Below are 20,333 nucleotides of genomic sequence, written 5' to 3'. Positions count from 1 at the left end.
AAGCTTCAGTACATTCCCAATGTATATATTAGAATCCACTCAGTATGCTTTAAATATTTCGATCCCCTTCTAATTCCTTAAACGTGTGAAGTTATTTCCTGTTAAATGTCCTTCACACAAGCTGCTTCTTCACTGTAATGTTTCCCTACCACCACTAACCCACACCCTGCCAATCCACATAGATCCTTTAAGTTTTGTCTAGACGCCACTTCTTCAAAATGTCCTTCCCTGACCCTACAGGTTAAATAGGCCCTCTTGTTGTACACTTTCACTTTGCTTCTGCTTCACAAGACTTATCAAAATTTGTGATTATTTATGAAGTTATTTGTTTTATGTTTGTTCCTATCCATCTTATTCACTGTTATATTTAGCATCCAGAACAGGACCCGGCACATAGTAAGTGTTGAATAAATAACTGTTGAATAAAACAATGAAGGAATGAGTAAGTAAATACAGTGAGGTAACAGGTAAGGAAGAGATGGTTCAAATACATCCTACTCCATACTCTACACACCCTAAAATCAGTGCACCAAGCTGCCCCTGCTCCTGGAACAGGTGAAAGAGGAGAATGCTGCCATTTTCTCCCAATTCTGTTAGTCCTAAGGTAAACGGATCATCTCGAAATTTTAAAACTTTTACTTCCGAAATAATTCAGACTTAAATGTAGCAAGAATAGTACAAAGAATTCTTATATTTTTTTCACTCAAACTCTTCAAGTGTTAATATTTTACCATGTTTATCATCTCTATATTTTCCTGAACTATTTTAGAATATGTTGCAGACAATGCCCTTTATCTCTAAATATTTCAGTGTGTCCTTCCTAAAAACAAAGGCATTTTCTTCTCTTATAATCACAGTACAATTATCAAAAACAAAAATTATTTAATCTAGAAACTTATTCAAAATGTGTTAATTGTTCCCTGTGTGTCCTTTATAGCAAAAAAAAAAAAAAAAAAAAAATTTCTGGTCCAGGATTCAACCTAGGATCACATGTTGCATGTGGCTGTCATGTTTCTTTGGTCTTCTCTTCAATTTGAAACAATTCTGCAGTCTTTCATGACATTGACATTTTTGAAGAGCATAGGCCAATTATTTTGTAGAATGTCATTGAGTTTGGGTTTCTCTGATACTTCCTCATGATTCGATTCAAATTGTGCACCCTGGAGGGCAGGAATACCACAAAAGTGATGTTACATCCTTCTCAGAGCATCACATTAGGAGGTGCATGATATCTAGTTGTCCCATTACTGGTGATGTTAACTTTGATCACTTTTAGGTGTTTCTATTTTCCCTCTTTAGTAATTAATACGGTCTTGTGAGAAGACACTTTGAGATCATGTAAATATAGTGATAACCAATATTTTTTTTTAAACATTAGCCACCTCTGTGGTCCAACTAATTCTCCATTTACTTGGGAAAATGCTTAAGGTCTATTAATAGGTAATGCAACAGCTAATTGTGCAACTTTTCCAAGTGTAACAGTCTATTACCATTCTACCTTACCTCCTTCTCTCATGCATACAAAGAAAGAAACTTAGGATGCTATTTTTAAAAGAACATAATAAAATATCCAATCTCATTCCTTATTCATCAGATGAGAAAGCTGAGGCCCGAACAGGCCAAGTGACTTGCCTGGGGTCAGACAGCTACTCAGTAGCAGACCTGAAAATAATTAAGCGCTCACTGTAGCGCAAGAAAGGCAAAAGTCAGTTCAGTGCCCTTCAAATACACAAGCCCTAGGGGTACACCCGCAGCAGTCTAAGGCACGTTTCCTGCGACCGTTTTTGGAAAGTAATGGGATTCTTACACAGATCCACAGAACAGGGCAGAACATCATCCACGGAGCCACTGCAGTTTCTAGGGAAGCACAACGGCTCACTGATGTGCCTGAGTGCTCTTTGTTCTCTTCCTTCCTCTCGTCATCTCTCTTGGAAACACTCAAGTCATTGTGGAGGCAAAAATAGTCTCACAGCCCTAGGAAAGAGCCTTGCTTACAACGGGCTCCTCACCTACAAATGCTACACACTCCTTGCCCAATACTCTGGATGTCTGTTTAATTCTAATTAGTGTCTTTATATATGTTAGTTTGCAATTGCATGAGGTAGGCCTGTCATAATCTTACCATATTTTACAAACTTGAGAAGAGTTTTTAATTCTCCCAAGAACATCTAAACCTAGACTAATACAGAAGCAAGCAGCCTCTTCTATGATGCCCTGGGACTTTCTTTTCCAAGGTGACTATATAGCATGTAAGAGAAAAATAATAATAAATCGCAGGTTTCAGGAGTTAGAACTCCAATCGCAACCTCCACCCAGAACACAGCGTGGTCCTAGGCTTTGGCTTGCCTGCCCTGCTTCCTCCATTACTTAGAAGCAATGAAGATGCCATGCCCTGTCCTGTATCCCAAGGTACTATTTCTTCATAAAAGTTATTCTGAGATGGTATTCAGCAGCACGCCCAGAGCTACGAACCAGAGGTAAGGACTCTAAAGACATACTACACAATCTTTCTATACAGAATATGTAGTTTCCTCTTTACCACTTCCTGAGAGACACGTGTAAAAACTGAAGCAGTGTTTTAATTAAGGGTTAACGTTTAATCAGGACTTGGTATAAAATAAGCAAGGGATATTTTAAAAAATCATAAAAACAAAGATGTAAATTGCTATGAGTTAAAACTAGTAATTCAACAATTAGAAATATAGGAAAATGTTTGCTGTGTTAGAGGAGTGACTAGTAGTAGTAGGAAAGCAGCAGCTGTGGTAGAAGTGGTAGAATCAGCAGCAGCTGACTTTTATGGCATGTTTACCATGTTACCAGCACTCTGCTAAATGCTTCAATGTATAGCACCTCATTCAGTCCTCAAAATCATCATAGTGTTCTCATTTCATATGAAAGTCAGCAACAAGTAAATAAAACACTGGGATAATATACACTTGATCTAAGATTATAATCCTGCTGAATAATCTTGGAGTGTAGACCATCAAGAAATTATTGCTGACTGACATACCAGCACATGCCCTCACTTCTTTCTGGTCACTTTAGGAGTGAGATCGTCCCTGATCATCCTATATAAAAATATCAAACTCCTAACCCAGACTTGCCAGAGCTGCCTCATTAAAATATAAGCTCCATAAGGATAGGGACTCTGCTGAATCCCAATACCTAGAACAGCGCCTTTTCTGCGTTAGGTAATTATTATATGCTGAAGGAACGAATAACTGAATGTAGCTTGCATGGATGCTCAAAATCATGTTATTGGCCATGCTTTGAAAAAGAAAAAGAGCCTGTAACGCCATCCCTAGTGGCTAAACAAGTTTGAGCACTGAATACTTGGTCAAACACTAGAAAAAAATTTAAACTAGGCAACTTCATTCGTAGTTGACCAATATTCTCTGAGCACCCACATGTGCCAAGCACAGGAGTGCCTGAGAGTGACCACACAGTGAAATAGAGGGTTAAGAACCTTCCACTGACCGGGATACCGGCTCTCCCTGACTGCCAGTCCCTCTCACCTGGACTTTCTAAAACTAAGCAAAAAACTCAGACAGGATGTTTAGTGTAACTGACCTCCTGGGCAACTTTATCTCCTGCTACTGGGAAGGCAAAGTAAAAGAATTGAAAATTATACTTTTCGTGTAGGGAAAAATGTCATAACCCTGGTAGGCTTTTAAGAAGTTTGTAGAAAAAATTGTTTCTTAAGGGGAAGTTCCTTTTTTTTTTTTTTAGAAGATGTTGGGGGTATGAGTTTATTAATTAATTTATTTATTTTTGCTGTGTTGCACCTTCGTTTCTGTGCGAGGGCTTTCTCTAGTTGCGGCAAGACGGGGCCACTCTTCATCGCGGTACATGGGCCTCTCACTATCGCGGCTTCTGTTGTTGCGGAGCACAGGCTCCAGATGCGCAGGCTCAGTAGTTGTGGCTCACGGGGCTAGTTGCTCCACGGCATGTGAGATCCTCCCAGACCAGGGCTTGAACCCGCGTTCCCCCGCATTAGCAGGTAGATTCTCAACCACTGTGCCACCAGGGAAGCCCGGGGAAGTTCCATTTTTGAATGAACAAAACTTATGGCCTATATGAGCATCTAAGATAACTGGGTAACAGTGGGGTAAAAACTGAAAGATAAATTTTAATGTGTTTACAGTTTCAACAAAAAGTGTGCTCTGACTACTTTCATTGCACAATCTTGTTCATTTATCACTGATCCTTGTGAAGAGAACAGCTATTAAGTTATTCAAATTGAAAAAAAAAGATGTCAGTTGATGTGACAAATTACTTGTATATTTACTTTATGGAAATGTTATGAAATTTTACTGGTGGTGTTAGTGCCCTGAGCGTTGCTTCCCTTTCAGTTTCTGCTTTTAGGGAAAAAAAGTTATATTACATGATGCAAATTCTTTTTTTTCAAATACCTCTAGATATTCCTATTTTGCTTAGGCTAAACCTTCTGAGGGTAATAAAATTGTATTCCTTTCTCTTCTAAAAAAGTTTTATGAAATTAAAATAAGGGGGTGAAATCACACTTTATTCATAGCATTTTTTCATCATAGTGTTGTCTTTACATGCTATATCTATTAACAGGAAGATTATATGACATTAAACGGTGACGAGAAAAAAGTTTTTGACTTGAACTCACACTCAAACTATAACATGCTTTCGGTCTGTGTGCTAATCTTTTGTGATTATTTGTGGTACAGTGCTCATTCTGAAAAGAAGTGGCTAATGTTTACTTTTAAATATTGGCATCAGAGGAAACATGCTTTTAGCTATTTCAAAGTTCCGAAAGTAATCATTGAAATAGAATCTATAAGAAGACTTGCAGTACAAGGTTAGATGGGAGAACTGTGCACCAGCCTTGCTTAAATACTGTTAATCAAACAGGATTATGACCATAAACATGTATCAGTTAAAAAGTGTTTGGCTAATATAAAAGTCAGTGAAAAGTACAAAACTTACATATTAACATACCCTATATTTCTGATGGATTTAACACACACATGATTTTTAATTTGGCATGAAGAACTAAATCTAGGCATGTTCATAAACCTGTTGGTCCATCTGATTCTGCTTTGCTCCAGAAAAATTCCTTGTTAAATGCATCAGCATATTAATTGGTTCTACTCCAAAATCTGGAATGAAGATGTTTAATGTTATCGTGCCTTCGATCCTTAAGTGACAGCAAATTGTATTCTAAATTACAATACTCACAGCTGTTGCCTGCTCTATTACCCCTCTGTCCAGTTGAACGTTCTGGCTCCTTGTATGGAAACTGCAGAGTTGTATCCAAGGTTCTGAATCCTTCTTTAAGAGAGTGATGCTTGTAGTACTCCACAAGTTCCTTTAGGAAAAAAGAATCAAACACATGAACTCCTTGACACGTAATTATATACAATAGAGGGATGATCAATTTAATGCTAAATTTTCCATAAGCCTATCTTAGTGTGAGTAAATGATCATCTCTCCCTGCTGCCTGGAGGTGCATGACACCTAACTAGTAATTGTCGTTGCTACCTGGGCCATTTATAATGTGAGTTACCCCTGTTAGTCTTCACTCAGTTGTAGTAAGTAAAGAGAAACCATACTAAACCTCAGTTTCAGAGCAGTAATTATTGTTCTTATTTATGAAATACCTCCCTTTATTTTTGTTTAGAAAGGCAACAGCTGTTTTATGAATATATAGCAATTTCTAGCTTCCTGCATTTTCTTTCAACATAAGCAGAAAAACAAACTCAATCCTAAATGTACTTTTCCATGGTAAGCCAAAGTTGTTAAACCACAAATGCTACTTACTTGACATTGTTTCTGGCTTATGAGGAAGTGTTAGTGCCCTTCTCATAGTTGTCATCTGGTACTTACTAGAAGTCAATAATGTAGTTCTTTCCAATTTTCTCTTATACCTAATTTGCCCCAAATGCATCCAAGCCTAATATAATAACCACCCACCATCTTCCATGCTAAAATTTCAGGAAATTTCTTTCGAGATGTTGGTTTCATAGGTTCTGCACAAATCTGAATCCCTCTACTTTAAACAGAAATTGAAAAATGGTTAATTCATAATGGAAAAATGCATACTATCATTAGATGAGTACTATAGACATGTTTCTTAGAAAAACCTGAAATGAAAATAAAAGCATAATCACTTTTAACCTAATTATTCAGTGCTTCTACTACAGCACTATTGTTTAAAACAAACAGTATAAAAGCAACTCATTTCTTTAAAAAACCACACTGTCATCGATTCAGTATCTCCATTCAATGGGTATGTTCAAATCAGTTGGGCCAAAACAAATCAGTCGGGCCAAAAATCACCCGAAAGAAGAGAAAGAGGATTATCAATGATTTATTTATTATTATTATTATTATTTTTGTGGTACGCAGGCCTCTCACTGTTGTGGCCTCTCCCGTTGTGGAGCACAGGCTCCGGACGCGCAGGCTCAGCGGCCATGGCTCACGGGCCCAGCCGCTCCGCGGCATGTGGGATCCTCCCAGACTGGGGCACGAACCCGCGTCCCCTGCATCGGCAGGCGGACTCCCAACCACTGCGCCACCAGGGAAGCCCTATTTATTATTTTTGACCAAACTCGGGTGAGTTGTGGAATGCATCGTGCGGGGAGTTCCAGGGGTCACAGAGATTTTGAAGATAAGGTTCCTAGGTGTCCTCACCCTTGAAGGAAAGTGAAGGATTATGGGAGTTCAAAGGCAAGAAAGAGAGCTTCCTTTTCTGAGTTCAGTGGGGAGGATAAGGGAAGAGTTCATGATGGAGGTAGCTTGGCTTAAATTGAAGAACAGGTAAAATTTCAAAAGCCAGGAAGGAGGGGAGGGAAGGATTATTTTAAGTAGAGCAGTCAGGCTGGGAACAGACACAAACACAATAAAGACCACGTTCATAAACTAAAAAGAGCCTGGTTTGGCTAAAGTACTGGATAAGGCAAATGGAGATTCTTCACCTTTCCCATCTGGGGATAATAAACCATTTCACAGGCTATAGCAAAGAATGTATAAAGTGTCTGGTACGTGTGAATAATCATGAGAGTTACCATGATCCCATGTGCCAGGCCTTTTATATAGTTTCTTACAATCTTCAAACAAGAAACAAGAGATGGGCCTTTTCCCCCTGATGCTCAAGGCTCAGTAAGATTAATCAGCTTTGGGCAAGGTTGTATAACTGGTGTCTGGCTCCAAAGTTTGTGCTCTCAACTACATCATATTATTAGCAAATAGTACCTGGCAAATGTAAATATGCAAAAAGTGAAGCAAAGGGAAGGAGCATTTTCTAAGTATCTATGGTATTCCAGGAATTGTTCTCTTAGACCCAAGATGCTAGGGTTTGACACTTAAAATTTTTTTTTTCTTCCATCCTTTCTTCCTTGCTTGCGCCCAGATTATGGGTGCCCTTGATGAAGCAAAGGAATGTGGAACCTGACTAACGTAAAAAAAAAAAAAAAAGTTAAAATATCAGAAGGTTATATCCTCAAAATGACTTCACTGATCAGAATATGGCATTTATATTATGGTGATTTTAGCATGGTTTGCAAAGGCAAGGTCTGGAATTAAATTCTAATTAGAGACCAGTATTATCATTTAATTTCTTTAAATGCAAAATTTTGTAAGGTCTCTGGAAGAACAGTACACTAATTATCATGTGCATCAGCAACACTATATATATATATATATACATATATATATATATATATATAAAAATAAAACAGTTCTCTTAGTCTTCTCATTTAAACTGAATGAAATGTGTTTTCTTTAGCAAAAATGTGAAAATAAACCTGAGAGTAATTATAAGCCAATAACTTTGAACTTCAGTGTAATTTTGTTATAAGTAATATGAATTTTACGCATGATATCATGAATTAGTATGAATTAGGTTTATGTGAAGTTGGCTAGAAACTACAGAATTATCATACTGAAAAGGACTTGGTCATCATTTAATACCTACCCACCTCCAAATTTTATGGAAGAAAAAAATGACTTTTCCAAGGCCTAGGGTCATGTGGCTTGGTAAGCTGTAAAACACTTTTTTATCACTTCACTAAGCATGGAGGATATTTTAGTTCCATTTTTACAGTCTTATGAGGGTAAATCTTCCTACATCTTTCTAACTGGGCAGAATTTAATAGTGCCATGGTGGATCTCTTCCAACTTATGCCTTTCAGTATTTTAGTCTAATCCACCTCTGCTTTAGCAATCATTGACCTTCAAGTACTACAAGTAAATAAGAAGACTCTAAACAAAAGAAATTGCTAAGCTTTCCTTATCTCACACTGACACAGTGGTGTCAACAATTCAGGTCTCTGAAAAATAATGAGTGAGAGCCAGTCATTCCAATTACCAAGGAAACAGGCAGTGGAGATGATTTATAAACAGCATTTGGACATGGACTGTCTGGCATACATGAAAATTAGAACAAAATTAATGCCTTGTAATCTGGATGCAGAAATTCATTTAGAATTTGGATTTAATGACTAAGAAAACCAAAGATTTTGATTAACCAAGCCATTGAAACCAGAGGGAAAAGGTTAGGTCATAACCACCTGAGGCCAATCTTCTTTTCAAGAAACTGGCTAATTTAAAACAAATTCTGGATTTCGTTTTCATTTTACATCCTTTCCAAATTAAATTTAATTCCAGGCCCTAATGAGTGTCATTAGGTAGATGAATATAACTTTACCAGCCATGATGGGAAGATACTGAACTAAAGAAACAATGCATAGACTGTTATGTACTTATAATGGGAACTGTGTTATTTGAGACCAACACGATAAAATGTAACCTCATTGAGGTTGCATTATGCAGGTTCAGAGAAGCCCCTATGTTCCCAAGGTGCCTGTGAACCCTCTCTCTCCTTCCAGAGGGGCTAGTTACTGAGATAGGAGCCATCCCTTCTGATCAGGTATCCATGTGGCATTTCCCAGTGGAGGGTCAAAGGACAGCACTACTGTGAGGTTCTCGGTACACAGAGATTTACTAATTTGAAAGCTGTTTTGAACAGTTGAGTCCTTTTTGAATTGTGCAAAAACACAGTAACTTCACATAGTGAGGACTCAATATAAATGTGTTCAACAAATGAACAGAAACAAAGAGGAGGAGGTAGGTCCAGACAACTTCAACGGTCTCTTCAGCAACGTTTACAGTGATTTTGTAACATCTGACAGAAGTATTCATCTAAGGTTGAGATTTTTCAGCTCCTTGTCCGTCATATCCTTTGGCTGAATTTTTTTTTTTTCCTTGTAGTTTTGCAGTTAATTCCTAATCCCCTCCCTTTAACCCTCTGCACTATGTACTTCCTTACAAAAGATCCCCAGATATGGAGGAAAAAACAAGCATGTGTCTCTTGCAGTGGCATTTCTGATGTTTTACAAATAGCATATAAGGGGAGCTTATTTTAGCTCTGTGACAACTACTTTTAATTCCCTTTCCAGAACATCATTGCAGAAACTTTTACTGCTCTCTGGTCCAAATTATTTGAATTCTGGGTCTTTATTGCTTATACTATAATAACAGCTTTACATGCAGATAGGAACTTGAGGATCTGTGTCCACTAATCCAGGTCATGCAGTATTTACTGGCTTTTCACATCTAACCTTAGAGGATGAGGAACTTTCTTGAGCTGAATCCAGGTGACGAAGAGCTGAATTGATTGGCCCTCTCCAGTGACTATTCCTTTCAGCCTCTTTGCTTATCTCCTGTGATGGAGGTCCCTTTTGCTGCTTTCAAAGTCATCAAGGCTGGTAGTCAGCTTTGGCCCTACAGCATTTTTTTTTTTAAGTCTCATATTAACTATAATACCGCGGAGCAGCCTCATTACCAACCACCCTAATTTCTTCAGGTGAGAGTCAAGCTGGTTTATCTTGCAGCGATGTGGAGACTCCCTGTTCACGCTTTTATCATGTCTCAGCTGGGGCTGTTACTCATTATTTGTGCATCCACTTGCCACCCTGCTAGGTTTTCCCTTAAGGAAGAACCTCCTCAGGTCCAGTTTTCTCTGTGCACAGCCTGCTTGTTCCAGCAGAACATAACTCACTGCCAGCAGAGAGGATACCTGGATCTTGGTTGCCAACTTGACAGGGTTTACATTTTCCAGGACACAGTCTTGTTACCCATCCTTAGCTTTTGAATTGGGAATGTGATATTTATGTCCAGAGAGGTTGTCTTACTTTTCTTTCAACTCAAGATGCTTCAATTTCTTTAAAATGCTGATTCTTGTCTTGAAGCAGTTCTAAATTTTTAGATAAGGCTTTCAAGCTGGCTTATTTTGTAAGGCTCTCTTACACTGTTTTACTTTAATGTTAACATCTGCAAAGTGCTTTGAGATGTTTTCTGGAATGATGCAGTGTGTATCATTTGACTGATGGTGCAATCAATGAGTGGTCCTTCCCAATGTTACTCAAAGTACTTAGCAGAGTGCTGCAAATGCATCTTATGTCCTATCTCCAAATTCTTCATTATCTCAAGAAACTCTTGCAAACTTGAGAAACAGACTTGAGATCGTTTTTCATGAAATAAGAACTTTCTTCTTTACTGTCAATGCACAAGCATTGACAGTAAACGCACATGTGCACAAGCAATGCACATGTAATGACATACTGATATATGTATTGTTGATATGACATAAACATACTATTCTTTTTTTTTTTTTTTTTTCTTTTTGCGGTATGCGGGCCTCTCACTGTTGTGGCCTCTCCCGTTGCGGAGCACAGGCTCCGGATGCGCAGGCCCAGCGGCCATGGCTCACGGGCCCAGCCGCTCCGCGGCATATGGGATCCTCCCAGACCGGGGCACGAACCCGTATCCCCTGCATCGGCAGGCGGACTCTCAACCACTGCGCCACCAGGGAGGCCCCATACTATTCTTATATGTTAAGTTACACTTTTAAAAATCATCAGAATTAATAATCTTTATTTATTTGAAACAACTTGGTAACAACATACTGTTCAATTTAAATGTAAAATTCCTATGAAATATCACTGTCATGTGGTAAAAATGCCACCTTGTTAATGTTTAATTGTCCAAGGTAATGAAGGAGAACTGTAGTACAGATCACCTAAAATAGCAGAAAATACAAAAAGGTTTTCCATTTGACAGTATGTTTTGCATGAAATGAACCTAAATGTGAGCGGTATTTTACCAATTACAACTTTTTAATGTTATAATTTAAAATATCTTCCTCTGCCTGAATGAAAAGATAGAGGCAGAGGAAGAAAGAGAAGCATGTTAAAACTCTGCTGTGTGTCATTCAAACAAGGTAAAACACAAGTAACTGAAAGTTGATTGTTTTGAATGTGTCTGTGGCTCTAAGAATCTTCTAGTGTGGACTCTGAAATATTATCTTAAAGTTGTAAATTTAGTTTACAATGAAAAATATGTCTAGGGCAATATAAAACTTAACTAGAATTCTTACAATTAAAATTTTCAGGATTCTGCTGCAAAATTATGCTATGATTCTCTTTAAACAATGTTTCAGTGAGCAAATACTCCAAGAAACTAGAATTAAACTGACCTTTCTAATAAGAGAAAAATAAGGACCACAGATTGAAAAGAACTAATCAATGCTTACCATTAAGCTTTTAAACTTTCTATTTTCTGCAATGTGAAAAAAGCCATCTCTTGTTAAAATCTTGATGTGCTTTGCTTCATTATTGTACCTGTGGGCAATGGATAACTTATGAATATAAATGTGTTTTTAATCAGTAGAAATCAATAATTACCAGAGGGCATGCCCCAATAACATTATAGGAATTAATTCTGAAGGCAAAATATATACCTATGCCAATACACTGGTGACAGCTAATTAACAAAATATATTCACTAGATTGGTTGAAGATACAACCAATATTTGAAGTGAGACGGGGTGGGGGGTTGGGTTAGATTTGATCAATCATTATGCCCAATTTATTTATAAGATCAATTTGGGAATATGGAAAAACAAAATAAAATCTAGTAATTTATAATTCTTAGGATTTACTAGAAACATACACACATCAAGTACAATGTTATGAAAGAAATGTAGTATGCCAATTAGCAGCCTATAACACAATACCATTTTTTTTAACAGATATTTTCAGGTATTAATGAACTGTCTGGAGAGATGATACATTATTTCTGCAGCAATTAGAACCTTGGTTTTCAGCTTCAGTGTTATATATGTCAGATGATCTATGCAATTATGAAAACAGGAAAGCTATTTCTGTAAAAGTACTTGTCCCACTTACTTAATGCTAATTGCATATTCTCCTGACTCTTTGGTCCTGTGCCTCACAAGGTAAGTACTATTTACCCTGTTAATAAGTTCTGTCTCTGCCTGCAATCTTTCCATTGCTCCAGCATACCTGTAAGAAACAAAGATGCAGAAAATTTGGGTAATGTACCTGGAAGAGAACAGAGGCTAAAAATATGTATCTGTTAGGATTTTAACTTAGTGGCAGATCTGAACTATTTTTACTTCTGTACTAATTATAGTACTTCAAAAAAATAATGCAGAAAAAAGTCCTTTAGATACGTCCAAACACAAATGCTCTACAACAGTGAAGTGAACATTGACTAACATACACTAAATATTTATCAAATAAATAAAAATTTTTTTTTTGGACAAAGAAAAGAATTAATAGGTATCGGGTTAGAGAGAGAGTTGTGGGGAATTTAGGAACAAGAGGAAAAAGACTTGTAGGGAAGGGTTGCCCTGCCTAAGACACACACAGATGTACATACATGTATACACACATACACGCACTCCTCCAAAATTTCGCCTTTTCTAGGTAAAACAGTATGAAACAAAATTTCCTTTGAGAATTGTTGTAAGAAAATTCAGAAACAATTTAAATTATTTTTAAATAATTATTTTTTGGATATAAGATTAATTCTTGTAGTCCACAATTTTGATAACCAGTTTTCTTAAGAAACTGGTAGTAATGAATAAAATTTTTTAAAGGTGGATATTTTCAAAACCAGAATTCAATTCTTTCTAAACTATACTGGTCTTAAGCATACCCAGATTCCATAACAATAATAATAAAAGGCCCAAATTCAACGTTAAAATATTCTTTAATGACCCTTCGCATCAAATACAGGTTTAGCATTTATTGACAAAATATATCAGAGATTATGGGTAATAAAAGTTAAAGGAAAAACTTTTATGTTGAGATCAGCTATCTTTCAAATCAATATTCTAGAAAAGTTTCTGATTCACATATAGACTCATGTAACCCAGTGTAAATACCCACATCTAATCTATGCTAAATATTGGGTTGGCCAAAACGTTTGTTCGGTTAGTGAATACGTTCAATAAAATTCCTTGTGAAAATGAAAAATGTTTTATTTTTATTTAAAACCGAATGAACTTTTTGGCCAATCCAATATTTAAAATACACATGGTAGGCATTTGACAAGTTTGTAAAGGGAGGAGGACATGTGAGGTTTCCACCACGTACAGAAGAAAAGCTAAGGGCATTTTATATAGATGGTACCTTGGGTTAAAGTTAGGATAACCACTGACTCATTACTACCTAGTATAATCTGACTCACATCTTCCTCTTCAATCTTATCTCTAACAAACCCCTTCTTTACTAGTCTCCAGGCTTCTTTCAGGTTCAAGAATTCTTAAGAGTTTTGCATAGACTATACTCCTGTGTTGGAAAAGTCTCACCCTCTGTCAACCCACATTCCTTCTCATCCTTCAGGTTTAGAGAGTCTTTTCTGACCATTCCAGCTAAAGAACACTGTCCTGTATCTGGCACTCTCCATTCCATTATTCTCATTACAGTATCCCTAATTTCCTTCATGGCATTTATGGCAATTAGCATATAGCATAAGAATTTTTATCAGAGTAACACATGAACATAATTTTTAAAAGTCAAGTCGTACTATAAAACTATAATGAAAAAGCAGCACTACTCCATCTTATCAGATTCTACCCCAAGTCCCATTTCAAGTATTTCACCTATTTTTCCTTGTTATTTTTAAATATCTACTTGAATATTTCTAAATAACATGATTAAACTACAATTTATCAATTTTATTTTTAATTTTAATTTTATTGGAGTATAGTTGATTTACAATATTGTGTTAGTTTTAGGTGTACAAGCAAAATGATTCAGTTAAATATAAACTTATATTCATTCTTTTTTGGATTCATTTCTCTGATAGGTTATCACAGAATATGGAGTAGAGTTCCCTGTCCTATACAGTATGTCCTTGTTGGTTATCTATCTTATATATAGTAGTGTGTGGATGTTCATCTCAAGTTCCTGATTTATCCCTCCCCACAACGTTTCCCCTTTGGTAACTGTAGTTAGTTTTCAATATCCCAAAGTCCGTTTCTGTTTTGTAAATAAGTTTATTGGTATCATTTTTTAAAATTAGATTCCACATACAAGTGATATCATATGATATTTGTCTTTATCTGACTTACTTCACTTAGTATGACAATCTCTAGGTCCATGCATGTTGCTGCAAATGGCATTATTTCATTTTTTTTATGGCTGAGTAATATTTTCCATTGTCTGTATGTACCACATCTTCTTTACCCATTCCTCTGTCCCTAGACATTTAGGTTGCTTCCATGTCTTGGCCATTGTAGATAGTGCTGCAATCAACATTAGGGAAGCATGTATCCTTTCAAACCATGTTTTCTCTGGATATGTGCCCAGGAATGGGATTGCTGGATCATATGGTAGTTCTATTTTTAGCTTTTTAAGGAACCTCCATACTGTTTTCCATAGTGGTAGAGCCAATTTACATTCCACCAATAGTGTAGGAGGGCTCCCATTTCTCCACACCCCCTCCAGCATTTATTGTTTGTGGACTTTTTGATGATGGCCATTCTGACCAGTGTGAGGTGATACCCCATTGGAGTTTTGATTAGCAATTTCTCTGATAATTAGTGATGTTGAGCATCTTTTCATATGCCTTTTGGCCAACTGTATGTCTTCTTTGGAGAAATGTTTATTTAGGTCTTCTGCCCATTTTCCGATTGGGATTTTTTTTTTTTTTTGACATAGAGCTGCTTGAGCTGTTTGCGTATTTTGGAGATTAATCCCTTGTCAGTCACTTTGTTTGCAAATATTTTCTCCCATTCTGTGGGTTGTCTTTTTGATTTTTTTTTTTTTTTTTTTTTTTTTTGCGGTAGGCGGGCCTCTCACTGTTGTGGCCTCTCCCCTTGCAGAGCACAGGCTCCGGACGCGCAGGCTCAGCAGCCATGGCTCACGGGCCTAGCCGCTCTGCGGCATGTGGGATCTTCCCAGACCGGGGCACGAACCCGTGTCCCCTGCATCGGCAGGCGGACTCTCAACCACTGCGCCACCAGGGAAGCCCTGATTTTTTTTTAATGGTTTCCTTTCCTGTGCAGAAGCTTTTAAGTTTAATTAGGTCCCACTTGTTTATTTTTGCTTTTATTTTCATTACTCTAGGAGGTGAATCCAAAAAGATATTGCTGAGATTTATGTCAGAGTGTTCTGCCTATGTTTTTCTCTAAGAGTTTTATAATGTCTGGCCTTACATTTAGGTCGCTGATCCATTTTGAGTTTATTTTTGTGTATGGTGTTAGAGAATGTTCTAATTTCATTCTTTTACATGTAGCTGTCCAGTTTTCCCAGCATCACTTACTGAAGAGACTGTCTTATCTCCATTGTACATTCTTCCCTTCATTGTCATAGATTAAAAAAATTTTTTTTTCTAAATTTTTTGGTTGCACTGCACAGCATGTGGGATCTTAGTTCCCTGACCAGGGATCAAACCTGTGCCCCTTGAAGTGAAAGCGTGGAGTCTTACCCACTGGACTGCCAGGGAAGTTCCTCCTTTGTCATAGATTAATTGACCATAGGTCTGTGGGTTTATTTCTGGGCTTTCAATCCTGTTCCATTGATCTATATTTCTGTTTATGTGCCACTACCATACTGTTTTGATGATTGTAGATTTGTAGTATAGTCTGAAGTTGGGGAGTCTGATTCCTCCAGCTCCGTTTTTCTTTCTCAGGATTGCTTTGGCTATTTGGGGCCTTTTGTGTTCCCACACAAATTGTAAAATTTTTTGTTCTAATTCTGTGAAAAACGCCATTGGTAATTTGATAGAGATTGCATTGAATCTGCAGATTGCCTTGGGTAGTACAGTCATTTTGACAATATTGATTCTTCCCATCCAAGAACATGGTATATGTTTCCATCTGTTTGTGTCATCTATGATTTTTTTCATCAGCATCATGGTTTTTGAAGTACAGGTCTTTTGACTCCTTAGGTAGGTTTATTCCTGGGTATTTTATTATTTTTCATGTGATGGCAAATGGGATTGTTTCTTTAATTTCTCTTTCTGATCTTTGGTTGTTAGTATATAGAGATGCAAGAGATTTCTGTGTATTAACTTTGTATCCTGAAACTATTTTTCAAACCATGTTTTTCTCCAGATCTACTCCCAGGAGTGGGAGTGTTGAATCATATGGTAGCTCTATTTTTAGTTCTTTAAGGAACCTCCATACTATTCTCTATAGTGGCTGTACCAATTTACATTCCCACCAACAGTGTAGGAGGGTTCCCTTTTCTCCACACCCTCTCCAGCATTTATTGTTTGTAGACTTTTCGATGTTGGCCATAATGACTGGTGTGAGGTGATATATTATTGTAGTTTTGATTTGCATTTCTCTAATAATTAGTGATGTTGAGCATCTTTTCATGTACCTCTTGGCCATCTTTATCTCTTCTTTGAAGAAATGTCTATTTAGGTCCCACTTTCTGGAGAGCTTTTATCATAAATGGGTGTTGAATTTTGTCAGAAGCTTTTCCTGCATCTATTGAGATGATCATATGGTTTTCATTCTTCAATTTGTTGATGTGGTGCATCACACTGATTGATTTGCAAATACTGAAAATTCCTTGCATCCCTGGGATAAATCTCACTTGATTACAATGTATGATCACATTTAATATATTGTTGGTTTCAGATTGCTAGTATTTTGTTGAGGATTTTTGGGTCTATGTTCATCAGTGATATTGGCCTGTAATTTTCTTTTTTGGTGGTATCGTTATCTGATTTTGGTATTGGGGTGATGCTGGCCTCATAGAATGTGTTTGGGAGTGTTCCATTCTCTGTGACTTTCTGGAAGAGTGTGAGAAGTATAGGTGTCAACTCTTCTCTAAATGTTTGATAGAATTTGCCTGGGCAGCAATCTTGTTCTGGACTTTTGTTTGCTGGGAGTCTTTTAAGCAGTTTCAATTTCAGTACTTGTGATTGGTCTGTTCATGTTCTCTATTTCTTCCTGGTTCAGTCTTAGGAGATTGTACCTTTCTGAGAATTTGTCCATTTCTTCTAGGTTGTCCATGTTATTGGCATATAGTTGCTTGTAGTACTCTCTTATGATCCTTTGTATTTCTGTGGTGTCAGTTGTAACTTCTTTTTCATTTCTAATTGTATTGATTTGAGCTCTCTCCCTCTTTTTCTTTATGAGTCTGGCTAAAGTTTTGTCAATTTTGTTTATCTTTTCAAAGAACCAGCTTACAGTTTCATTGATCTTTTCTATTTTCTTCATCTCTATTTCATTTATTTCTGCTCTGATCTTTATGATTTATTTCATTCTACTAACTTTGGGTTTTGTTTGTTCTTCTCTCTCTAGTTGCTCTAGGTGTAAGTTTAGGGTGTTTGAGATTTTTCTTGTTTCCTGAGGTAAGACTGTATTGCTATAAACTTCCCTCTTGGAACTGCTTTTGCTGTGTCCCATAGGTTTTGGATCATCGTGCTTTCACTTTCATCTCTCTCTAGGTATCTTTTGATTTCCTCTTTGATTGATCCATTGGTTGTTTAGTAGCATATTGTTTAGCTTCCACGTGTTTGTGTTTTTTTAGTTTTTTTCCTTGTAGTTGATTTCTAATCTCATAGTGTTGAGGTTGGAAAAGATGCTTGATGTGATTTCAATTTCCTTAAATTTACTGAGGCTCGCTTTGTGGCCCAGCAGGTGATCAATCTTGGAGAATGTTCCATGTGCACTTGAGAAGAATGTGTATTCTGCTGCTTTTGGATGGAATGCTCTGTAAATATCAATTAAGTCCACCTGGTCTATTATGTCATTTAATGCCTGTGTTTCCTTATTGATTTTCTGTCTGGATGATCTGTCCATTGATGAAAGCGGGGTATTAAAGTCCCCCACTATTACTGTGTTATTGTCAGTTCCTCCTTTTATGGCTGTTAGAGGTGCTTCTATGTTGGGTGCATGTATATTTAAAATTGTTATATCTTCTTCTTGGATTGATCCCTTGATCATTATGTAGTGCCCTTCTCTGTTTCTTGTAATAGTCTTTATTTTAAAGTCTATTTTGTCTGACATGAGTATTGTTACTCCAGCTTTCATTTCCATTCGCATGGAATAGATTTTTTTACATACCCTTACTGTGAGTCAGTATGTGTCCCTAGATCTGTAGCATTGCTACTGCATCTTTCTTTTTGTTTTCATTTGCATGGAATATTTTTTTCCATCTTCTCACTTCAGTCTGTATGTGTCCCTAGATCAGAAGTGGGTCTCTTGTAGACACCATATATATAGGTCTTGTTTTTGTATCCATTCAGCTAGTCTGTGTCTTTTGACTGTTGCATTTAATCTGTTTATGTTTAAGATAATTATCAATATGTATGTTCTTATTGCCATTTTGGTAATTGTTTTGGATTTGTTTTTGTTGGTGTTTTTTCTTCCCTTCCTCTTTTGTTCTCTTGTGATTTGATGACCAAATTTAGTGTTGTGTTTGGATTCCTTTTTTGTGTGTGTGTATCTATTGTAGATTTTTGGTTTTCAGCTACCATGAGGTTTTGATATAGCAGTCTATATATACACAAAACTGTTTTAAGTTGTTGGTCTTTTAATTTCAAATGCATTTTCAGTATCCTGCATTTGTGCTCTTCTCCACTCACAATTGCTGGCTTTGATATCATATTTGTGTAGAAATGATTTCCTACCTTTACGTTTACCTTACTGATGAGATTTTACATTTGTAATTTTCTTGATTGTAGTTGTGGCCTCTTCTGCCTAGAGAAGTTCCTTTGGCATTTGTTGCAAAGCTGGTCTGGTAGTGCTGAGTTCTCTTGGCTTTTGCTTGTATGTAAAACTTTTGATTTCTCTATCAAATCTGAATGAAAGCCTTGCTGGGTAGAACATTCCTGGTTGTAGGTTCTTCCCTTTCATCACTTTAAATATATCATGAAACTCCCTTCTGGCCTGCAGAGTTTCTGCTGAAAAATCAGCTGATAACCATATGGGAGTTCCCTTGTATGTTATTTGTTGCTCTTCCCTAGTTGCTGTTAATATTTTTTTCTCTATCTTTAATCTTCATCAATTTGATTACTATGTGGCTTGGTGTGTTCCTCCTTGGGTTTATCCTGCCTGGGACTCTTTGTGCTTCCTGGACTTGGGTGACTGTTTCCTTTCCCATGTTAAGGAAGTTTTCAGCTATTATCTCTTCAAATATTTTCTCAAGTCCTTTCTCTTCTCTCCTTCTGGGACCCCTATAGTGTGAATGTTGGTGTATTTAATGTTGTCCCTAAGGTCTCATAGACTGTCCTCATTTATTTTCATACTTTTTTCTTTATTCTGTTCCATGGAAATGACTTCCACCATTCTGTCTTCCAGGTCACTTATCCATTCTTCTGCCTCAGTTATTCTGCTACTGATTCCTTCTAGTTTATTTTTTCATTTCAGTTATTGTATTGTTATTGTTCATCTGTTTATTTGTTCTTTAGTTCTTCTAGGTCTTTGTTAAGTTATTGTATTGTATCTTCTCAATCTGTGCCTCCATTCTTTTTCCAAGCTCTTAGATCATCTTTACTATCATTACTCTGAATTCTTTTTCAGGTGGATTGTCTATCTCCACTTTACTTAGTTCTTCTGGGGTTTTATCTTGTTCCTTCATCTGGGACATATTCCTCTGCTGTCTCATTTTGTCTAACTTTCTGTGATTGTGGTTTCTGTTCTGCAGACTGCAGGGTTGTAGTTCTTCTGCTGTCTGCCCTCTGGTGGATGAGGCTGTCTAAGAGGCTTGTGTGGGCTTCCTGGTGGGAGGGACTGGTACCTGCCCACTGATGGGTGGAGCTGGGTCTTCTCCCTTTGGTGGGCAGGGCCATGTCAGGGCATGTGTCTACTGGGCAGCTGTTTATTCAGGAAGACTTTAAGCAGCTTGTCTGCTAATGGATGGGGCTGTGTTCCCACCCTGTTGGTTGTTTGGCCTGAGGTATCCCAGCACTGGAGCCTACAGATTGTTGGGTGGGGCCAGGTCTTGGTGAGATAATGGCGGCCTTCAAGAGGGCTCATGCCAATGAGTTTGTCAAACCTGCCACTACCAGTGTCCTTGTCCCTGCAGTGA

At 37.3% G+C, this 20,333-nt stretch overlaps 1 protein-coding gene across 1 annotated transcript in view; it reads right to left on the bottom strand.

Annotated features, from left to right (window-relative positions):
• Positions 1 to 20,333, bottom strand: part of VAV3 (vav guanine nucleotide exchange factor 3) — a 407,347-nt gene that overhangs the window by 17,360 nt on the left and 369,654 nt on the right. Inside the window, exons 23-25 of the mRNA XM_081216948.1 lie at positions 12,219 to 12,335; positions 11,564 to 11,651; positions 5,209 to 5,338 (exon numbers count right to left, since the gene is read on the bottom strand). Coding sequence (XP_081073074.1) covers positions 5,209 to 5,338; positions 11,564 to 11,651; positions 12,219 to 12,335 — 335 coding nt within the window. The remainder of the gene's footprint in view (positions 1 to 5,208; positions 5,339 to 11,563; positions 11,652 to 12,218; positions 12,336 to 20,333) is intronic.

The sequence above is a fragment of the Mesoplodon bidens genome (genome assembly GCF_964165515.1).
Source record: "Mesoplodon bidens genome assembly, chromosome: 2".
NCBI classification, from domain to species: Eukaryota; Metazoa; Chordata; class Mammalia; order Artiodactyla; family Ziphiidae; genus Mesoplodon; species Mesoplodon bidens.
The sequence above is the reverse complement of the archived record's forward strand: the minus strand, read 5'-3'. Positions and strand labels throughout refer to the sequence as shown.